Below are 23538 nucleotides of genomic sequence, written 5' to 3' on the forward strand. Positions count from 1 at the left end.
TGCTCTAAAACAGTAGCTGCCAGTGGCTGCAGAGTGCTGTGCAGGGTACTGTTAAAGAGCCGAAAAAAACTGATTTCCAGGAAAACTGCAGTTAAATCCGGTGTAATGGACATGTAGTTGCAAATGCCAATCCACAATTTAGTCAGTATCAGAGCCATTTCTGACACTCATATTAGCATCAGAAAAACTCTAGACTGCGTGCATTTAGGCATATTGCCTATTTCTTGCCTCAAATGTTTTCAGAAATATATTTTAAAGGGTTGTTCAGATGGAATAACAGAAAGTTTGTGAGCATGCTGCCATGTTGTTTCCTGAAACAGCAAGCAGAGAATGAGGGACCTCCCAACTCGCACTGTTCATCCAATCAGGTGCATCCCACAGTTGGGGACATCACTAGTAGGAAGCCATCAGTTAAGTTAGAGCCCGCACCCCCTCGTGTTCTTCATGGATCTGATGAGAGTGTACAGAAATGGATAGGATTAATCAATGCTTTATTAGCTTCAACAAAGCCAGTAGTTAACAATTCAAAATCCGATTTAGATATCCCTTTGTTTGACTTGAGTTATTAATAAGACTCCTTCACTTCATCCAACATTTTTAGGACACATTTCAATGAATTTTACTTTTATAAGCAGCTTGTAAAATTATACTTCAAGAAAGTCACATCAAACCAAGTGTACCACAACAGCAATAACACACTGGCACAGAGTGTATAAAAACATATATTTATTGTTCTGTTACTGTTGGTTAACTTGATCAACAATAAATGGCGGCAGGCCAGGAGACACAACTGTACACATATTAATAGAAAGCCTTAGAGAGCTTCTGTTTTTCTGTTCAGTGGCAATTAACAATGCAAAGAGAGAAAAACAAACACTGTTCGCTGCAGGCCGTACAGTTGATGAATGCTGGGTTTTTAATGGTGCGTCCAAAAGTCTTCCGTCAGCCTCTTCTCAAAGTGGTTCGTCTCCTAAGCAGATAACTTTACAAGAGGGGTAAAAATACTGTACATTGTTCTGTATCTCAACGCTCCTTGACATGTAAGATCTTTTCCATGTATCCTTTGTTCAGGACAGTGATAACTACTCACCTTTACATTCCCCCTTATCGAGCGAGGTTGCAGAAAGTCAAGTAAAGCTTTAAAGATGGAAAAAAAAAAGATATTTAGACTCTAAAGACAGAAATAGAGGTGCTCCGTACTCGACAAAATAGTGTGTGGATTAAAATAGATAAAGGTTATATATATTTATACTATATATACTATATAAAGGCTTAAATCTCTAAATACAAGGACAGCCACCAGTGCTGTCCACACACATTCCTCAGTACACAAACCCTTTAATGCAGCAACAAATTCACACCTGCTTTGTCTCATTTTCGTGGACCATTAAGTCTCATATGCAGTAAAAGGATCATAGGATCCTGATCCCAAAAGTTGACCCAGAGCAAATAAAGTAAACTTGTGGATGCAGAGCCTTTTGGTGGAAAGCATCGTCCACCTGGATGCATATCAAGGGAGCAGCACAGACGGACACCGAGTACTGTTTAGATCTGACGCTTTTTGGGGTTTTTGATCGTCATAAACACAAGGGAACGCGTATGAAACCCAAAATGTTTCTTCTACTTCCACTCACTCCAGGCTGAAAGGTACTGATCAGTGACACAGAGCTCATTTAATTAAAGCAGAATGAAGCTGATGAGCGAGAAGCAGCGAGTATCAATGCAGGATCTGCCGTCCCATTGGCCGGATATCAACGAAAGTGGACGGGAAACAAAGGCAGGAGGAATGGAAGCAAGTCTGAGTGGTAGAGTTTCACCTCAAAGTTGTGGTTGATTATTACAGTTTATATGTGAAGTGGTTCGGTTGAAAGATAAAGTGGATGAGACCAGGTCCAAATGTCTGTTTCAGTCCAGGCAATCTTCTACATTCCACACGCTGCAAAACAAAATCCAGTTCCTCAAAAATTCACGGGAACGTTTCTCAGTCTCTCCTGCATCGTCGTGTCCCCGGTGTCCATCGAGGAGCACTGACGTTCAGACTGAATGTGCAAATGTCATCCGTAACGCACAACCGTTCAAAAACAACTTGACAAAAACAATAGACAAAGAACTCTGCAGTCCCTGAAACACCCCTGTCTCCCATCCACTCTAAAAAGTTCAGTTTATGTGCCACAAAACTAATGGAAGAAATGATTAGTGAAAGACTGCATAAAAATGTTCATACTTTGTTACCTCCAAGGGTAATAAAAGCATTAATTGCACATATAAATGTGTTCCATTTTAACTTCAAAGCCTTTAAAACTTAAGAAAACTACAGCTCTGCACAGAAGTGAAAAGTACAATATGAAACAAGAGCATTTAAGGGTGTAAGTGATTTTTTTTAAATAATGAGTGACATCTCGCTGACTTGAACTGAGGTTTAGCTGTTCGAAATTGGGACTGACAACAACTCAAGTTGCTGCAATCTTGTCTGACTGCATTCTGTAGCAAACATCTAAAGACTTCTAAAGTATCTGTAAACTGACTTTCTGGCAGATCTTTGGCTTCGGTGGTAAAACATATTTCACGTTTGCATCTATCCATGTGTGTGTATATATCAGTCAGATTATATAAAATTTTGAAGAGAACAAATCCATCAATGGTTTAGAAGTTCATTTTGACCTTTCCTTTCATTTTAAATGGCCTCCCTTCATTTTTTAGAGGTTTCAAATCTGCACCTTTTGAAAATTGAATTGTTGCGAAAAATTAGGGCTGGGTATTTTAAAATTAGAACTAGTACCAATACCAGAACACATGAAGATACCAGGGTTTCCCACACATTAATGTATTTCTGGTGGCCTGCCAACATATAAAAAATCTGCCACCATGAATTGATTTTATATTTGCGCAGATGTTGGAAAATATGCACCTATATAGAGTATATATATATATATATATATATATATATATATATATATAGCATTTACACAACAGTTTTGGAGTGCAGGGTGTACTCTGGGCACACATGGAGCAGTAAAACACCAGCTGCGGTACAGTTCATTGTGTGGGTCCTAAAGTCTGCAGCAGCTGCTCCTGTCATCCATCGATCTGCTCAGCTCTGACTGGTTAAACAAATGAATTATTTTCTCCACGACTCAAACACCTCAAACTGCTGCTGAGGAAAAAAAGAAGTCATGATGAGTTCCACCTGCACTGTGTTCTTGTACCTGCAAAAACATCTGAATTTAGAGAGGGGACACAGAATGATGAAAAGGGATTCTCAAGCAAAAGATACAAAAACCCAGAAAGGTTGCTAACACCCCTGTCTTAGCCGCCACCATAGAGATTCTAATTCTGTACGAAAGACTGTATTTGTCATTCAAAAAGTCATTAATTATTAAAGAGGCATTTTTGTGTTTAATAATTAATTACTTTCTCTACATTTGCTGATAATTAAACTTTTAGAACTTGCTTACTTTACTTGCCTGTTAGACATTCCCACCGCCAACGTCTGTTAATGTGATACCAGTGACATTTTAATGGTCACGCAGTGCAGCACTGGGTTAAGATTAGTCACAGAGCATATTTTGCATAATGTTAGACACGTTCATTTTAAGGCCCGGAAAACTGTTTTTTTTTTTTCAATTTTCTAACTTTCCCAGACATTTCATGACCGTGGGAACACTAAATAATGAATAGCATGTAGTATAGTCATACTTTCAAACATTTTGGAGGCTTCTCGTTATGCTGAACAGCCAACTCTAGATCTAGGTCCGAAAAGGATCAAATGCAGGTATTGCTTGATTGGAGAAGTTTTGATATGACTCAGCACTGCGTTATTTTGGTTGACGCCTTAAAGAAATCGAGTACTGATACCCAGCCCTACTTAAAATACAACACTCAAGTTTTCTCCCCAGAAAACGGGTACTTTGAGGGAATCTGTCTTGAGATCACTATGAACACTATGAAATCTCAAAATTATTCAATTTGATAGAGCCTCAAATAAATCCAGGAGACTGCTGCCATGCAAACTATATCTAATATGTAGTTATCACAACTCTTCTTGCAGAATTTGGCAGAAAAAAACCCCATAAAAAAATAGAAATGCTTCACATATTCAGTGAATCTCTTCAATCTGGAACTGGTGGAGTGTTTTAACACACATGAGATGTGACCAGCTGAAGAGCAAGATGAAGAATGAAGAGATGTCTGGCAAGTGACGGCTAAGAGCCACAATGACTTGAACTTGCTGTAATGTTTCAGTTTGTCATGGCCTGGATCTGAGAACAATGTCAGACAGACACCTCATTTGCTTGACTCTCAAGCATCCCGCTGCTGTTAATGAGCGCTAAGAATAACCCTGATCATAACCCTGTTTGATGGGAGCACAGCCGCTCACTCTCTGGATCTATTTGTCCATGAAGAAAACACAGACATTTGCAACAACCAGCTGTTTAGTTTTAGGTGAGCACTGCTGCAACAACAAAGCTGACTATTAGCTTACATCACACATTAGCGTCAGCAGAGGGACCACACGGGGGAAGTTGGATCTGTTTCCATAGTAACTGGAGGAACTCAGAGTGGCTGCGACTGAGTCAGGTGGAGGGTGTGCGTTTGATGTGTTTGGGTTTGGCTCGGTGCTGCGTGTGCTGACTGGCTCTGGGGCTGAGGATGTGGTTGCGGCTGCTGCAGAATGTGCACCACCCGGCTCAGGGTGTCTGTGGTGGCAAATGCCAGATACTGGCAACACAACCAGTCCTCCAGGCTCACGCCGCAAGCCGCATCCAGCGAGCGCTCCGCAAACTTGATCATCATCAGTGTCCTCTTCAGGTCCAGCCAGTTTTGGAGGGTGGCCTCGCGCTGGCTGGAGGTGGCACCTGACATGGGGCCCGTGCTGCTGCAGCCAAGCGCCTGGAACAAGTCCTCACGAGGGCCCCAGAGCAGGCACTGCAAGCAGGCCCTGGCCTCGGACATGCGGATCCTTTCGGAGGGATTGACAGTGAGCAGTAGCCTGGCCAGCTGCTGCAGACCCTGTGAATAGAGCGATCTGACAGGCAGCGGCGGCAGATCCGCCCACGTGTACTCCCGCTCCTTCAGCTCCGGCGTCTCCTCGAAGGGGTTGGGTCGGTGCAGCATCTCATAGATCAGAATCCCAGTCTGGAACTCGTCACACTTGCGATACTGAGTTGCTGTTACTATTTCGGGTGCCAGGCGTGACTGGTCGCGCAGCGTACCAGGGTCAGCAGCCATGAGAGTGCTCTTCTGTTTTGCTTGGGAGAAGTTACTGATGATGAGGCGGGCGGGGCAGGTGGCGTTGGCAGCAGCAGTAGCAGCGCCGGCAGAGGTTGCACCAGAACTGCTGCTGCTGCTGCTGTTGCTGTTGTTGTTGGGCTCAAGAATTTCCAGATTCCAGGGGTTGCCGGGTTGGCAGTGGACCAGCAGCAGGTTTTCCAGTCGCAGGTCGCAGTGGGTCACATGATAAGGCTTCATGTGCTCCAGGCCAGAGCACAGCTGCAGCAGCAGGAGACAGACCTGGCGCTCGTACAGCTCAGGGTTATGAGTGTGCCGAGCCGCGCCTTCTCGGACAAAGTCAGCCACCGTCTGGAAGGGCACCTCGCGTGTGATGACCACCACTCGGCTCCTCAAGCGGCCAATAGTGTTCATGTGACCTGCTGCTGGGGTTTCATCTAATTTACCATTTGGAGCTTTGGAGTCCGTCATCTTGGTTTCAGTCTTTATATCTTTCTCTTTCTCCTTCAGCCCGTTTGCATCTTCCTCCTCATCCTCTTCATCCTCCTCACCTTCTTCCTCTTCCCAGGGCAGCAGCCTGGCAGGGACATCAGCCAGGAAGTGTCCACAGTCCTGCTGGATGTTGAAGTGCACAGCCAGGCTCTGTCTCACTGCGAGGCTGTGAAAAAACTGCTGCTGGGTCTCCTTCACTTTGCTCCGACAGATCTGGGGAAGGACAGAGAGAATGTAATCATCAATTTTAAGGTTTCAGCTGGAAAACCTCTGATAATGAAGCTATATCTAAATTAATGGGAGACACCCCACGTGAATAGGGTAGAATTTTTAACTAAAAAGATATCACCGTGAAACTTCCCAAGTTCTTTTTTATTTGCATTACAAGTTTCCTGAAATATATGTTTAAATATGCAAATTATGCACTATCTAGTTAGATATGGGCTGATTTGCATACATTTCCTTAGAAAATCTGAAAATTGGATTAACTAAGGTTCAAAGTTCTTGTTTCACTTTGTAGTCATGTTGGAGTCAAAGAGATATCCAAAATTCCCTCTGCAAAAACCTACATCACTCCTTTTGTGGGAAAATACTGTCAAAAGCCATTAAAAAGCACCACGTTTTTAGGAATAAAATGCTATATGATCTGGCATTGAATGATATATGATTTAGGGTTAGTGGAGATTTTTGGTTCACAATGCGAGAAAAAAACAATTTTGAATCTTGAAACGCTTTTAATAGAAAACACTTACTCATGATCAAATCTTGATAGTTGATTTCTTCAAGTAAGAAAATTATATTCTGTATTACAAGTTTTCTGACCTTCCCAGTTTAAATATGCAAATGCGACATTATCTAATTAAGTATGCACTTATTTCCAGTCAAAATTAAAACAAACAGCTCAAGGTGTATTGTGGACATTTTCTTTCCACTAGTCTGAGAGAAGACGTGTTATTTAAGCAAAATAGCCCCAAATATAAAATTAAACAGTGCATTAAAAAACTGTTTTCACCTGGGTTGTCTCACCTGAACAATACACCAAATTACCAATATTGCTTTACAGAATATTCTAAATTTTTGAAAAACTGAATTGTCCATTTCTCACTCGTGGGTGATAAGTTGGGCACTCTCTTTGGCTCTTGTACTTGTCTGGGCGAACAGGGAGGCAAGAGCGCTTGTCAGTGTGGTTTGGCCGTGTAGTTGTTGTTGAGGAGTAACATGTGTAGGCGGAGCTGACTGGAGCTCCTGATGCTGCATCACGTTATTTGTACTATTTGTGTAGTTCAACACTCTCCTGAAATATTCGTAGACTCTTTTTGTCTTTCTTATTATCTTCTCACCTTTATATCTTTCTGACTTAATGAAGCTCAAACAACGCCAAGCTTCCAATATGAAACTGGAGGGTGCAACTTCTATTTTAACATCGCCTGTCACGGGGCCTTTGCTTCTTGTAGACAAAAACACAGAAAAAAATATTCTAGCCTTCTTCTTTAACATGTCATTAACTTTAAAACGTTGAAGGTTGATGTTTGTACCTTTGTTCATTTAAATCTTAATCTGCAAAGCCCTGGTAAAAACTGGTAAAAAAAAAAGACTGCTTTTAATTCTAATGAAATAAAATGATCAGAAATTGCCTTTCGGCTGCTGTGGGAGATTTTTCAACCAACAGCAATCTTCTGCAACATCGGGGGAAAAACACCATTTTAGAAGCAAACACACAGAAAAACTCCAAGATCAAAGATGTTTTCTGTCTCCAAACTCTCTGTTCTGCTCTGTTTCTCAAGAACATTTCCAATAATGATATATAGAGCAGAGAGACGCATAGAGCGAGCAGACTTCAGGCTGTCAGCGACAGCAGCGAGAGCGTGTCTCCGTCTCCTAAACCGCAGTGACAGCCCTCTGCAGCTCTCTGTCTTTCTACACTTTGATCACAGCACAGAGAAGAGAAGCCAAGTCGAGGATAGGATCGGTCTCTGCAGACGTCACAACATTCACTAAAATACCAGCAAAGGGAAAGAAGTCACGACATATTACTTAGATATTTTTGGCTGAACATTATTTTAACTTTTTTTTCATGCAAGTTTACAAGTAATTATCTTTCAGAGATTAGTCTTTGCACTACTGACACCAAAAACACCAGCAAACCTTTAAATAACAACGATATAATTAAAACTGATGCTAAGATTCTGAAAAAAAGAGAAACATAGGGACAAACAAAATTAATGAATCAATTCTAACAGCAGGTAGAATATTAAGAGGTAAATCTTGCTGTTATTTTTGATTTCATGCATTTTGAAAGATGGCATCATTCGCCTGATTTCATCAGTATTATTTGAAGGTGTACTGTATTTTTATATATCAAATTGATGGAGTGCAGACCCAGTAGGAAAATGATGCAAAAGAAAGAATTCCAGCAGACTATCGGCACTAAATATGACAAAAATGAAACAAGGTTCTTGGCACTCGACCTTTGTCGGAGCCTGAGGTTGAATTTGTTTAGAATCACTGATTATTAGCTGGTAAAAAAAATCTAACATTTCACAAAATGTTTATTTCACATATGCTAAGCAGGAATTCATAGATAAAAATAAAATGTTTCCATGAGAATATTTTTTAAAGCAATATTACATCAAGATTTTAATATGTAAAATACATTTTGTCAAAATCAATTTAAAGGCTTTTTTACGACTGAATTGAATTAAATTGCTTCCACATTGACAGTAACATTGTCTTGACACATGTGGATAGGATGGGCCGTGAACAAAATCATTAACCCTACGAGAACTGGTTTACCCACCCTTTCAAGTGAACTACAGCCACTCTTGACAGAAATTGTTACATGGCACATGTATGAAAATTTACAGACAATTTAAATCAAATTATCAATAATATACTCTTCAGAATTTCCTCAAAACAAAGTATGGACTCATGTAGCACTTATGATGGAACACTTAATATGTATATTCATTGTATTTAAAAAAATATAATCATAATACGGCATAAAGTAGATAGAATGGGGCTAGTATTGGTCTACTTATAAAGAAGTAATCCCTCTAAATCATTGCTTATAACTCACTAGAAGTCAGCAGTGTCGTATTTTTCTGCCGAGGCTCTGCTCTCTGCCTGTATTTTCTTATTTTTCTCATATTTTGCTGTGGTGTTTATGAGTGTGTTGGCCCCAGCCAAAAAAAACAGCACACAGGTGAGGTCAGGACTTTATAAAAAGGTAATGATCAGGTAGCAGGAGTATGTGCTCATGAGAAAGCTATGAAAATTGCAGAAACAGCATCTAAAAAAAACCCCAACAAATAAGTATAGCGAGGTGAAGCACCAGGGGGACAAAGGGGATGGTAGTGTATATTTTGTTAACAAAACTAAAAAAAATATACTTCGACATTTTTTTTCATGGCCCAAAAGACAAATGAAATATAAATTAAATGTAGCCTTTGAAAATGAGAATTGTATGTATAATGTATAACATTAACATAAAAACTAAATAATAATGCTGAAGACTAATGTGATGTTAGGTGAGCAGAAAAACAGAGATGAAGCATTTTCATCAAAAGACTAACTCTAAATGAAAGTGCCAAAATGAACACCAGAGGATGGGGATGAAGACCAATGCTGAGTCGGCGTGTTTTCCGTTGGACATGTAGGTGCCGGCAGTTAGCTTAGTAAGCCTGCCAAGGTATTGACCTTTCCAAAACAACAAATCTAACATTTCTACAACAGTGTCTTGCAGTGAATGTGTAAGTAGTGAGGGAGGATGGGCAAAGTTTGAATGTTGTGTTTACAATCAGAAGCCAACAATTCCTGCCCAATATAAAAGGGTTGAATGTAAAGACAGTCGACTGTTCAGACATATTCCCAGGTCATCAAATACAGATGCTTTAGGTTGGTGGTTTGGTCCGTCTACCAACCCAAAGCGTTGGTACTTCATGATCTCGGAATGAAACTCAGCAATTGACCATCTTTCTCCAGAGTTACATACAGCACCTTTAATTTCACTGTAACACATCCCAGAGTACTATATCAGACAAAACGCTTTACACGTGTAAAACAAAGTGAAACCTTTGAGGAGCAAGGCTGCAATAAGACTGTTCTCTTACGACTGCAACTACCTCAATCATTTCACTTTATTGCTTCTATTAGCAGCGAGTTGAACCTTGGTAGTCTCTTTGGCATCGTTCATGTACAGCTTATTATTAGATTGTGATGTGGGATGAAGCTCCTTCTTTCAATTAAACTGTGTAATTCTTTAGGAATGTGCATGTGCACTGGATGTTTGTTTGGACATGTTTGCTCTGAGACTACAGCTGCCACCTGATCATTTCCCAAGCTGAGTTTTCACTGTTAAGATGTCTTATTTTGTAAGCAGAATTGCTGGTTGTGACAAAAATCTCAAGTTTAACAGGCAATCCATTTAATTCGTCATTCCTTGTTGTTTCTTAATGCTGGCATTTCAGAGATATCTTAAAGCTTTTAAAGTGCACCGGCTCATTCACTGAATTCCTCCGAGAGTCAGGAATTCACACAGACATGCTAAAGGTGGATTTTGAATAATTAGCACTGCTTTAAAAATATCACAGCATGTAAAATCTCATTTGCAGGAGGATCAACTACACTTACGGGGTTAAGGAAGGCAGAGACACAACTGGGCCACATTAAAATGGAGAGTTGGGGAGAGTTTAATTGGGAAGCCGGGGCCTGTTTGTGTTCGGCTGCTCCTGGTTGCCTTATTTATGGATGAGCATCATAAAAAACAAGACTTTCTCCTGAAAGCCTGCTGCTAATATGAGGGTGAAGCTTTGAAGTGCTGTGGAGCGCAGAGAGAGTTTCATATCCTGTGAATAATGCAACCTTCATCCATATCTGCTTTGTATTAGCTTCAGAACTCTTCCTTAAGCTCTGCCCCCAACTCCCACCTCTCCCTCTCCTTACACACACACACACACACACACACACTGCTTTAAAAATATCCAATAGAACACACACACACACACGCTCTGACAAAACTGCTACCCACGCACAATTATATATAAATATATATATAAAAACAAACAAACACATGCACACACCGGTTTTATTGCACAAGGTTGTGCCCTAAAGGCTCAAAGTTTAAGTGCCAATATTTCAGCCCAAACACTTCCTCCACCTCAGCTAAGGGAGTGGGAGGAGATTCCTCAACACAAAAACAAAATACAAGGATTAAATAAATCGAAACTCCAAATGTATCTTAAAATCCATCCTGATGCAGGGAGTAAGCACAGCAAGGACTCAAAAAAAAAAGACTAATGAGACACTGAAAGTAAGGGGTTTGTCACAGTATTTTGGTAAAAGCATAAAGTTTAATGTACTCTCTTTAGACAAATTTTCATTCTTTGGAAAGTGGGACAAACTAGCTTTTGTTAGTGTTTGTTTGAGGGTCATACAAGTCTGGGGATTATAAAAAATACATATTCAATGCAATGTTAGGAATAAAGTATTACTTATCAGAAACTGCAGTAAATTAATACATTATTAGAGCCAAATTTGTGTCTCTCATTACGAATTCAAGGAATATTATCATACAACAAACTCTGACTCCTAAAGTCACATCTAGGGTTTCACATGGAATCAACACTAAAAGCAACAATTATTTTCATTATTGCTTTATCTGCCAATTATTTCCTTAATAAATGGTTGGTATATGAATCTAATGTTTATATTCTCGATATCTTCGAGCCTACAGTGAAATCTTTAAATGTCTTGCTTTATTCAAGCAACATTTGGAAACACAAAGATATTTCATTTGTAATGTTGGGATGAAAAAAATATCCGAAATGATCAATCGATCATCGAAACAGTTTCTTTATCTACCAGTTGATATTTTGTAAATGGACTAATTGTTTAATCATCTACTGAACTACACCCTTCAACAGTATCACCGTGCAGAGGAGGCGTGCATCCACTCATGGTTGAGAGGCTTGTGCTATTGACAGCATGAGATGTAAACAATAACGGGTTCTTGGACGGCTGAAGTGTAAATTTAGCTATCTCAGTGGTGCTAGGTGAACTAGCAGTATTGATTAGCTAAACACGAGATGGCATACATCTCTATGGCCGATATCTCCATCACTTGACAACTCACACGAAAACAATCTAGACCGATAAATAGCAATACAGTTAAAAGGAAAAATATGTATTTTTGTTTTTGGGGTAACTGTCCATCCAAGTTGGTAGGCAAACAGAATAAATCTGCACATATAAAAAGGGGCCGATTTGAATCTGAAAGAACAATCTGATCTATAAACAGAACCAGACATCTCACCTTGATGGCGTAGTTGACCAGCGGGTCCTTGGCGTAGGAGGCAGTGTAGTAAACAGCATCCCCTGCCTCACAGCAGGGTTTCCCAGTGGTCAGTCTGAAGTGGGACCAGCTGTCAGTGCCGAATCTCAAGTGATCTTTCTGACCGGCCATGAAACGGTCCTCACACTTTGCTGCCAGCTTCCGCAGCGTGTCCGTGTGGAGACCCCGAATCCTCCCCACCACCTCATCCCAGCTGTCCAAGCCCCTGTACAGAGCTGGTCTCTGGGGTTTGCAGCCTCCAGCACCTCGTCCTGTTGTCCGACCCCTTCCAGCCAGAGACTCTGTACTTGGGTAGACCCTCCTCTCTCTGCCAGCTGAGACACTGGGTGCACCCGATGCAGGCTGAGAAATCAGAGAGGACACGCTGTTAGTCGGGCGGCCCTTGTTGGCAGCCATGGCAGCTGTTGGTCTTTCCAGGGAGTCACCGCTCTCGTGGTCATGGACTCGATGGGGCTCGGAGCTGAGAGATGAGCTCTGACTAGCTGTCTCCCAGGTGGAGTCCAAGTCATAGATAGGGTTGGCCACGCTCAGGTTGGTGCCCCCAGGTCTTGCCTCAGCTCGAGGTCTCAGGCCTCCCTGGACTGACTCTTTGCCTCCAAGGCTCGGTTCAGTACTGGAGCGAGGTACGGCCTTCTTAGGTAGTGGTGGTGGTGTAGCTTTAGGGGCCGGCTGGTCAGCGAGACCGTCCAGGTCGATAGAGGCCAACGTATCATTGGATGCTTTGATGTTTCGTGGCTGTTTCAGTGGGATCATGTTGGCTCTGGATTGACCTGGAAGAAAGCAAAGATAACATGAATAAGAATTTAAAAAAATCAAACTGATTAAAACCACTGAACTCTGAATGTCAGTCTGAAACAACAGGAAAGACAGTTAAAATAATTTTGGACCTCCATTCCCAGAAAATAAAATTACAAGATAATGTAATGTCAGCACTTTGCAACTGCATTACAATTACCAACCCAGGCAGTCTGCCTTTGTGCAGACAGGTAACTAAGTATATTTACTTCAGCCTTTTAACAAAGCACTATTCGGACTAGTACAGTACTATGCTGCTTTACAGTTTTACTCTCCAATGTTTCTGGGGAAATTTTGGACTCTACTACATGTATTTTATTGCTACAGTTACTTCATTGCAGATTAAACTCTAATTTCTAAGAATTAGCCACTTGTTGCCATTTACATGGTAGATTTGGATTTTATTTTCACCTTTGACCACATGACTTATTTTCCTGGACAGAAAAGCATTATTGGTAAAAATGTGGGCAAAGAACACTAACCGTTTCCAGATTTAAGATAAGACTTTATTAATCCCACAGCGGGAAAACTCACACACTACAACAAGCTCAAGAGTCAGAAACAGTAAAAATTCAAAAAAAGTGATTGAGTGTAAAACGAGGATGAAATACTACACAATGCAATTAAGATAAAGTAAAACATAAAGTAATACAAAATATGAAATATAAAATCTATATCCACTATTTACACCTTTTACTTATACAGATACTGTGTGTACTGTAGTGGTAGAAGGTCACTATTTTGATTTTAGGTGTAAGATTGGTCCTACTGGTCTGATAAATGAGACTTGTAAAAGGTTAAACAATGTCAAACAAGACCATGTTGAAACTGTGTATGAAACTGGCATTTTATTTCAAATAACTGCTTTTGATTTGAAAAAGGAAGTGGCAGCATTCACTCTCAATTTCGCTTACAGTACTGGCTCAATTGATGCAATCCAAGCAAAAAGCTCATCTAAATATATCTTAAAATAAAGAACAATACACTTACACACAGTCACACACTAAAAGAGACCTGCTTTCTCTACAGCTCTACACACTCATCAAGCTCCTTTTTGCTCGATTTAACACAACTCTACCCTCTTTAGCACAGGTCGGTGACGTAAAGGCTGATTTATAGTTGTAGCGTATGTTGTTATGAGCACGTGTACCATTGTATAATTATTATACTTGTGCCGTGGTGTGTCCACTCTGAAACTAAAAATCTAGATGGTGGTGAGGTTTCTATGCTACTGTGTGGAGTTGGCTGTTATATACAGTTATGACTGAATTTGATATTTTACATAAACTCAAACCAGAATTTCTAACAGATGGAAAAAAAAAACCAGTTTAAAAAAACCTGAAACACAAATCACTCTGCCTTTTTTGGCCAACAGCTTCCCTGAGCTTCTTGTTCCTTCCATGGCGTTTTTAGCCACCCACTGGCTTTCTGCCTCTCATAAAGACGAGTGGCAGACACGAGGTTGTGTGCTGTGGCACGTGAGGGAACTGGTGTCCCTGAGGAAAAATTCAAGCCAGAGAGCAGGACAGCTGGGCACAAGTCGTCCCTCCAACCGTCCAGCTGCCCGACTCAATCTGCAGTTCTGTTCTGCAGTGAGGCTTAAAGAGGCAGCATGGAAAGCACATTTATCACTAGCTGCGAGTGACCTTATTTTTCTGGGATGTTGGTGGGAGGGAATTGGAGAGTTGAGGGGTTGATTGGACTCCCTCGATGCTCTCTGGAGTCGAGGACCACAGAGGCAGATGGGTCAGAGACAAGAGCCTGATGAGATGAAAAGAACAAAGGAGCTGTGGCGCTTGCATGATGGGAATGAAACAGCCTGATAGTTTTTAGTGAGTGGGTACACAAGGTCACTGACAACCCTACTGCGCAGCTCCTAACTCACTGGAGAACACCCCAATTTCTTGGAAGATCACGATGAGAGGCTGCTGAGCATTTTAAAGATCATGCTTCCAAAGTCACATCTTTCGCCAAATTACTTTTCTCGTCCCTACGGTGAAGGCACTGCTTAAACAAACCATTTCTCTTTGCTCAGTGCAAATGCTACCGGTTACAAATTCTTGTTAAATGATATGAGTGACTCCTCACGTGTGCGTCACACTGCCATCATCTTAAGAAAGCAAAAGAGGCCTTAAGAAAGAGCTGTCAGGATGAAGTAAATGAGTCTTGGTAATCCTCACTGGAACGGGTATATTTAATGTGTTCTTCCACCAATCTGCAGTAATCCATCCACGAAAACAACCCTCTCCCTCGTCCAGTCGTACGGATCTTCTATTGCAGTAATGTGGCTGCGACTCTAACTAAATTACATAAGACTAACTCAGTCTGCCAGACTGTCATTTCTAAATCAAGGATACTTTTTATAATTCATGTTATGATGAAACAACCTACATGGAGGAATAGAAAACCTCATATGAACATATCACCTTACAACAAACAAACTAATGACATAATGTAACTATTAACTATTTACAATAGTGATTAATCTGCCAGTTATTTTTGACTGAGCTTTTGCCATGAGGGCCCTTCAGGTTTGTTAGGCTTGCCTGAAGAAATAAGGCCTGTGGAATCGTTGACCTCTTTTAAATTAATATTTTAAAATCCATTTTACAGACTTGTTTTCATGTGATGTTTTCTTGTTCTTGCAAGTATTTTCATTATGTTTATGGCTTTTATTTTTTCAAATATTATTTACTTAAGCAGATTTTTGTTATTGTTTTTATTTTTTATTTCTCATTATAATATGTATTCTCTCCACTTCATCTATTTTCTTAATTTTGCCTTTGTTTTGTCTTGCTTTGGATTAGCATTACTGGCTTTCTACCTTTCTGTTACCTTCGGGGTATCTTACCTCTGCTTTGCAACCTCTATTTTTAAAAGGTGCAATATAAATAAAGGAAATATTATAATTGTTATTATTTACTGTTGAAAAAAAATCCATCAAAAACATTTTCAGAGCCTGGGTTGAGACCTTTAAATGTCTTCTTCAAATAGTAAATAGTAAAAAATCACGTGTACCATTTTTTAATGTCAACAACTTTTCAGTCATTTAATCTCTCTGATTTCTTAAACTGAAAGACAAGCAAGCACAGTTGTGCTAGTTCAACATGGCATTTTAACTTAACTACACAGTATGTTGTAATCTTACTGAGAACAAATATCATTAGTTTTGGAAATGTTAACTGTTAACTAACCTATCTGTGTCTGGCAATTCTGACCAAATACCTTGATATCAATGTGACCGTTTGTAGGGCTGACTGTTGATGCTTTCACAAAATATATACAGAACGAGATTTTAGACAAATATCCACCAGTTATGTGAATATGACTGAGTGGGTAAAGGCAAATCACACCACCTTACTGTAATGCAGCCTTTACAACCAGTTAAAGACACAACTTGTGTTACCATATCCAAAGTCTAAGACAATATATACAGACTCAAATCACAGTATTGATATAATATTGATATATTGCACAGCCCAGTTTAATTAAACAAACAGCGTAACAGATGACTTTGTGACAGATGCATGCTAAATTTAAAACCCCAAAATAAGCCCCCCCTCTCTCTCACAGACACACACACACAATTTATGTGTTCCAAGAAAATGCTAAACAGTACAGGTATTTTCTTATGATTTTAAACACACTGCTGTTCAACTAAACTTCTTTTGACCTGAGTCCATCTCAAGGAGATAAAACAGCAGAGAGTCCAAATCCCTCTGAAATCTGTTCTGGATTAAAAAGATAATAGCATTTTCTTTGCCTCTCAAACACAGCACTTCATGTGTCTGACACAACTCTTTTGCTACTGCTTCATGTCTTCTCAGTGCAAATGTGGGTACTATTAACACATGAAAATTGAAGAGGCATCACACATTATCTTGTAGGGTTGGGCTCATCATTTCCATTCGGTCTCAGTATATTTAGAATATAAATTTAAACTACAACTCACAAATGGCTAGGAATAATTTACTGTTAAGTCATCTCTTCACGGATGGGACATTATGTCGCATTAGCACTTTCAAATTTAAAGAAAAGAGAAATATTAAATGTACTGTTCTTCAAATCATGCATATATAAAACAATACTGAAAATACCACATTAACGCCATCCATTCATAACTCTAGAGACCAGTATTCTCCAGTATGTGCTTGTAAGGGGAAGAAGGAACTTGTTGCCGAAGCAAAGTACCATTCAGCCATCACGCTACAGTAAAACGATGGAGGAGGTGGGTAGCATGTAGAGGAACGGGGGGAGGAATGAACGAGAGCAGAGGAGTGGGTGGCTAGAGGTGTTAAAAGTGATGGAAGTGACAGAAAAAGAGAAATACAAAAGAGGCAAATGGGTTAGCAGGACGCACAATGATAACATAGATAAATGAGGGAGAGGTAGAGAAAAATACTGAGAGATGAGGAGGAAACAACAAGAGAAACAAGCCTACCTCAGTTCCACTAATACCTCAAAGTTTTTAGGTAAATGCTGTGGAGCAGCTGCGCAGGGAGGCAGAGTGAAACGCTTGTCTTTGCTTCCATCCCTGAGAGTCTGCACGGAGCCGCTGGTGCCAACAGGCAGGCTCAACGCTCCCACCAATGCTGGAGATCTCTCACTGACTGAGGCTGTGAGTGCTCTGCCTCCTACTGCCTGATGCTCTGATTAAAACACAAGTGCGTGTATACTGTATATATAGCCAGAGAGGGAGAGAGAGACAGAGTGTGAATGTGATTCTCTACTTAAATTTGTGAACAAATAGTATTACTGGAGGCGCAAGTGGTTTGCAGAGAGAGAGGAGGCATATCAGTTCTATATCTGCAATTCTGACAAGTAAGACAGACAAGACAGAAGTGAAAACTTCAAACAGACCTGGACCCTATTTTCCCATGTTTTTGTGTCCGAATGACATAACAGAACAACAGTTTCTTGAAATCCTGTTTTGTGCAGGACTCCTGCAGCAGGCAGTGGCGAAACAGGCTGCAATGTAACCATTTAGGGTATAAGTAAATTATATCCACTGAGAGGGCTCGTTTTTGCCACTGAGAGGCTCAATTTGACAACATTATGGAAGGATCCCTACAGAGAAAGCTTTATGCTTAAGAGTATGATCCTTTTTGTTTGGCAAAAACAGCCCCGAAATCAGTCTTTAAACCCACAACTCTCCATGTAAATAAACAGTCATTTTAGCATGTATATAGACAGCATATATTTTCACATTAAAATGAGTGAATTTAGCCTTCATTTCAACCACATCAGAGTTGCTGATAGTTTAGAAAGAGACTGAAAAGACTGTTTTTTGTGAGTTTTATTTTGTTTCTGTTTACTTTGAAAGAGGCGTGACTGGTGATAAAATTGCTGTTTATTTCAATGGAATCTGATGGGTTTGGCAATAGTTAATTGGGGCTGTTTTTGGTTAAATAAAATGGATCCTACTCTTATAACAAAAACAAAAATCTCTTTAGAGATCATTGTCATAATGTTGATAACAATCTGAGCCTGTCAGTGGCAAAAACAAGAACTTCTGGTGGACATAAATCAATGACAGTTTCCCATTAATGCTACATTGCAGCTGGTTTCGCAGCTAAGGGCTACAGCCCTCTCACTCAACTGGACCAGTTAAAAAAACCCATCTCCATTAGTCACTTAGACACAAAGTCCACATTGAAAAATACTGTTGTTATCCTTTAATCTTGAAGGCTGGACACACCCTCCCAAACAAAAAATGATGTACTGTTGTTGTACAATGTTTGACGGCAGATAAACACACACCCTGCCTCGTTCCTCATTAGCAGCATGCAGAAGAGTAAAATTAGGCTGCAGGCAGCTCATCATGCATCATCCAGGGAGCTTTTAACACATTCACAATATATCCTTCTACAGTGCCTCTGTGCAGCCGGAGCTCCACAAATACACACATACACAGGATACACAGTTTGCATGTATTGTAAAAAAATATATATAATTAGTACAACACTGACATATAAACACAAACAAACACTTTGTCTGTGAAGAATCCTGTAACAGGAAGCTAAGACCCATGTGCCTTTTAAACCTCATTTAACCATACAAGCAAAATGTGTAAACACACGGTGAAGCACCTCAGTACCGCATCTGCTCCACAAACCCACACTCTCCATCTGACCACTTTGTGCTTCAATTTCTTTTTTTTCTCACACACACCATTTTATCACAGCGAGATCCTTTCCCACACACACAGAGCTCCATGTTTTAAGTGCCCGGCTATGTTTGACAGCTGTGCCTGCCTCTCTCTTACTCTTGCTGATAAAAAAAACCCAGCCTGGTCTTAATGTGCTCATCGCTCCACCACCAAACCTGTCTTACTGAGCTGCTGACAAAATCTAATGATATTATTGTCCACTGACAACTTCTCACAATCAGGCTCCAAAACAGGGTCTGTAATAGAAGAACTTTGTCATCGTGGCATTTGAGGAATGTAATGTTGAAGTCTGCAGCAGCACTATAAAACCAAAGATGTGGTATTCTATGGCTATATCTGCGATTGTCATGAGCTCCCGAGACAAACAAAATAAATAAATAAATAAATATATAAATAAATAAATAAATAAATAAATAAACACCATAATAAATCCAACAAATTTGTCTCTCTTGCCATTTGGTTTTCTTGCTTCCAAAAAGAAGAAAAAAATATCTATATCTGTGCACTGCTGTCTCTCAACCAAGTCTCTCTTTTTTGGGGGGGGAAACAGAAGAATTGAGAATAAAAACGCAGTATGCTAGTTTTTTTTTTTGTCTTTTTAGGATAGCAGGTGTACCTACAAAGGATTTTTTAGATGTGCTTGTGTCTCCTGATGATTGTCTAATATTGTGCTTTTACTTTAAAGCGAATAAAACTTTTCCTCTGTTATTTCTGCATCGATCTTTAGTTTTAAATGATGCATGGACATTAAGAATAAGATGTAAAAGAATACATAAATAGACAATTGTATTATAGGTTTGCCTGTGTCTATTTCCTACTGTAAACTAGTTTATCTGTGTGTCTGCTCTTCTGACTCCACTCACTATGTTCATTTACACTGGAAGGCTAAGATTACACAACGTGTCTTTTCACTCCCACTAGAAGCTGTTTGTATTTGCTAGAAAAGATTAGACTTGTGTACTACAAGCAGAGGAGTTACATGAAAATGAGTCAAATGCCTACAAGTGAAAAATTCAGGCTGTGGAGAGACTTTCACGCTTTTTTTAAAGTGGACTTGAAAATTGTCGTGTCAGACCACACAGTCAGGAATATTTAGAGAACAAAGACATTATAATAATTAGTCCCAGATATACAGTAATATGAGGTTAAAAGCTTTTATGACACTAATAGTGGTGCTGCGGTCAGTCGTGCAGTACGTGGTCTTGTAATGTGGTTATAAGTGCAGCCCTACTTTAAATGCATCAATCTAATCAAACATGGTTTTCAGAAACAAGCGAAAGAGTCAAAGACTATGAGACAGAAGAGAATACAAAGTCTAGAATTTAGATGAAAACAGGAGGGTTATCTGTTGATTTATGTTACTGGTATCACAACTTACTGGTATTGATGATAACTGTGATATTTAAAAATGAAATACTGACACCATGTAAATAATACATGTATGATAATTAGGGTTGCAGCAGAATACCAGTTTCAAGGTATGCCATGGTATAAAAAATGATGGTTATCATATTGCGTTTATATTTATTTATCTACAGTATCGAAAGAAATTGCAACGATATAGAGAACCTTTATTTTCAAAAGGGAGACTTTTTACACAGACTTCCATTAAAAAAGAAAACAAGTTTTCAAGTTTCAGTTATAGTAATAACCATTTGTTCAACTAAACAACAAACTGTTGTTTTCATGACATTTTCTGACACGGTTATCATACCTTGAAAATGTCATACTGCTGCAACACTTAGATAGTGTTGCATGAATAGTCTAGTGCCCCTCAAACCTTTTCTGTTTCTTTATGTTCTCACTTTGTCTTCCTCCTCCAACATCATCTGGTTGCCTTTTCACTGTCTGTTAAGTGTCATTTCAAATTTTTTATAGATATAGCAATAATATCCTTACATGACTCTTTAAGCCACGATAATCGTGTATAATCGTGTAGTTAAGATATTTCACCAACCAACTCTCTGTACCTTTCTGCATCTAAAATAACTATGCCAAAGAAAATCTTTCCTGATAAGAATTGGTCCCTGTCCTATAAGGAAAGAAGCAGCCCCACAAAAAGGAGAAGTACCCCTGGGGCAAAGATTTTCACCTCCAGCTGAAATAACATATTTCGAGTTATTCTAGATTTCAAGTGTGTGTGACAAGATGTGTCAAGATGTGTTAAGCTCCAGCTGTTTTAGTAGGGAATAAATTATGATTTGTCACATGTGGAGGTGTGCTGATGCTGAAGAAAAGTGAAATCAGCCATTTAGAAAAGAAGCAGCAGATACTGAGGACTGACAGGTTACATCATATAGGTAAAATGCATCCACTGATTCCAGTTACCCTTTACAACAACGCTAACAGAATAGATACACACGATAGTTTCTTTCTTCTTTTTTTTATAGATGCAAATTGGACATATACCAAATACCATTTGCAGTCCAAACACTGTGGAGTTTACCATGTATAGCTTTTTTATTGCTCTGAGGGATTGTGGTGTGCAATCAGAAGCTTATTTGCATTTTTTTTCCATGTTTCTCTTCACAGTTTTTATGAAAAGTATAATTTGAGCTGCAAGAGAACCTTGTTCACTGTAAACAGTGTCTTTTTGCAGGAGGAAACAAACAAATTTGGGAAGCATAGAGCCATAAAATCCAGGTGAAAATCAGTTAACGCATAAAGTAGTGGCAGTTATAGTGTGCAGTCATTTTGTGAGGAGTGGATTAGCAGTAAGTGAGTCCAACGTGGCAGAAATATGTTCATTTGAATGATAAAAGCTACAGTTTAAGTACTTGCTTTGAGCTTTATGAAACTCAAGTTTCAGACTAATAAATCATCTTACATGCGTCGTTCTTACCAAGGTTGCTGTATGTGGCACTGCACTGGCTGGATGCGGGAGAGTGGGAGTGATGGGAGTGATTCCCGTCCTCCTCTGGCTCTCCGAGGCTGGCACTGCCATCGCTGGCTGAGGCTGGTGTGGCAACCTGGTTGGCATGACCCTCCTCTCGCTCCCCGAGCACCAGCCCCAGATTCACTCTGGCAGGCAGGGAGGCGGCACCGGGCAGCTCCCGATCCCTGGCGCTGCTGGCACTGACTGGTACCTGGCTGTGGATGACAAAGAGAGGCATTGCTCATTTAGTCATGAAAATGTGGAATACTTGCTCCATTAAGAGTCTGCTTTAATTAGTACTGTTTTTCTTCTCGCTTTTTTCATTATCTACATGTTTCCCACTGCTTTGACTAATTCTCTTGATGATGAGGTTTAATTCTGCATGAAAATATCTGCAAAACAAGTCAGAAAAGAGCGGGATAATAATAGCGAGCTCTATTGCTTAGACAGTAGTGTTTGTAGATGATAAACGTGCTGCTATTGATAAGGGCTTCAGTCTGCCATTGTTCATTTTGTCTATCTCACATCACAGGATATGAACAAAACACACAACAATGTGTTTTATCTGGGCAGTTTTTTTTTTTTTTTTAAATCTTTTGAATCATCGTCTGCACCACTTCATCAGCTCGCTTCTTTCGTCTCAGCAAGTGATGAATTAGAGGTGGCATAGCTGTAAGTGAGGGGCTTTTGAAGCCTGCTGTGGTTTATATGCAGCCACACATATGTTGCCTGAGGGGAGGTATACGAACGATGCAAAGCAGGTCACAATGGCGTGTGATAATATGATTTGAAGATCCCTCAGTGACAGTGGGAGGCTATGATTTGAGGTGTTGAAAGAGGTGAGATGAATTTTATCTGCCACAGCAGATTGAACAAAAGGTGTGATGATGAGGTGACAGAATTAAATGTGATCATTAGCTGCCTTTCATGAAAAAAAAAAATCAGATGCTTAACAGAGCTATAAGTGTCCTGAGGCTTTCTTAAGCATAACGAGATAAAATGGTGAATTAAACAGAAATAAAATCTGCTTGTCAGCTGACTGACATATTTAAAGTGCGGCAACATTGACATAAACTGTCACCTCAAGACATTGTTGCAAGCATCGTGGAGTGTGGTATTATAAAACACGACACATGTCCTCTTTGATTTGTTGCATTTTATGTCTCTGTTGTAACTCTGCTCCTCAAAATGACTTACAGCAGATAAATACATAATGTTGTCTATTACAATGGGTTGCCATAGACTTCATAATGTACTGACGGCGGCCCGGATGAGTTGTGGCCACTAGAAATCTGGGTCATATCTTACAGTTACTCTGTGTGTTATCACTGAGAGTGTTGAGATTGCACAATGACTCAATCACAGTGTGAAAGCCCTGGGGATGCTATGATGAGACTTGTCGTATACTGAAGCTCATTGCTGCAAGAGATGCGAGTTGTACAGGCGATCTGCCACATACAGTATGTGTCTCCTCAAGGAAAGCGACAGGATCACCATTGCCCATGAGGCCTGTGTGCAACGCTGTGTTATTACACTGTGAGAAAAAAATGTTTCTGACATGTCTGACATGCTTGGAAACCAGTTTGAATTTAAAGGTACCATGGGGAGTTCTTGACTATAGGTAACTCC

At 39.9% G+C, this 23538-nt stretch overlaps 1 protein-coding gene across 2 annotated transcripts in view; it reads right to left on the reverse strand.

Moving 5' to 3' along the window:
- Positions 1-711: 711 nt before the first annotated feature.
- Positions 712-23538, reverse strand: part of peak1 (pseudopodium-enriched atypical kinase 1) — a 104041-nt gene continuing 81214 nt past the window's right edge. For both annotated transcript variants that reach the window (XM_042495644.1, XM_042495643.1), the window contains 3 exons: positions 21877-22124; positions 12032-12840; positions 712-5934 (listed from right to left, as the gene is read on the reverse strand). In XM_042495644.1, the coding sequence (XP_042351578.1) occupies positions 4555-5934; positions 12032-12840; positions 21877-22124 (2437 nt within the window). In that variant the 3' untranslated portion in view covers positions 712-4554. The remainder of the gene's footprint in view (positions 5935-12031; positions 12841-21876; positions 22125-23538) is intronic.

This window comes from Plectropomus leopardus, chromosome 11 (assembly GCF_008729295.1).
Source record: "Plectropomus leopardus isolate mb chromosome 11, YSFRI_Pleo_2.0, whole genome shotgun sequence".
NCBI lineage: Eukaryota > Metazoa > Chordata > Actinopteri > Perciformes > Serranidae > Plectropomus > Plectropomus leopardus.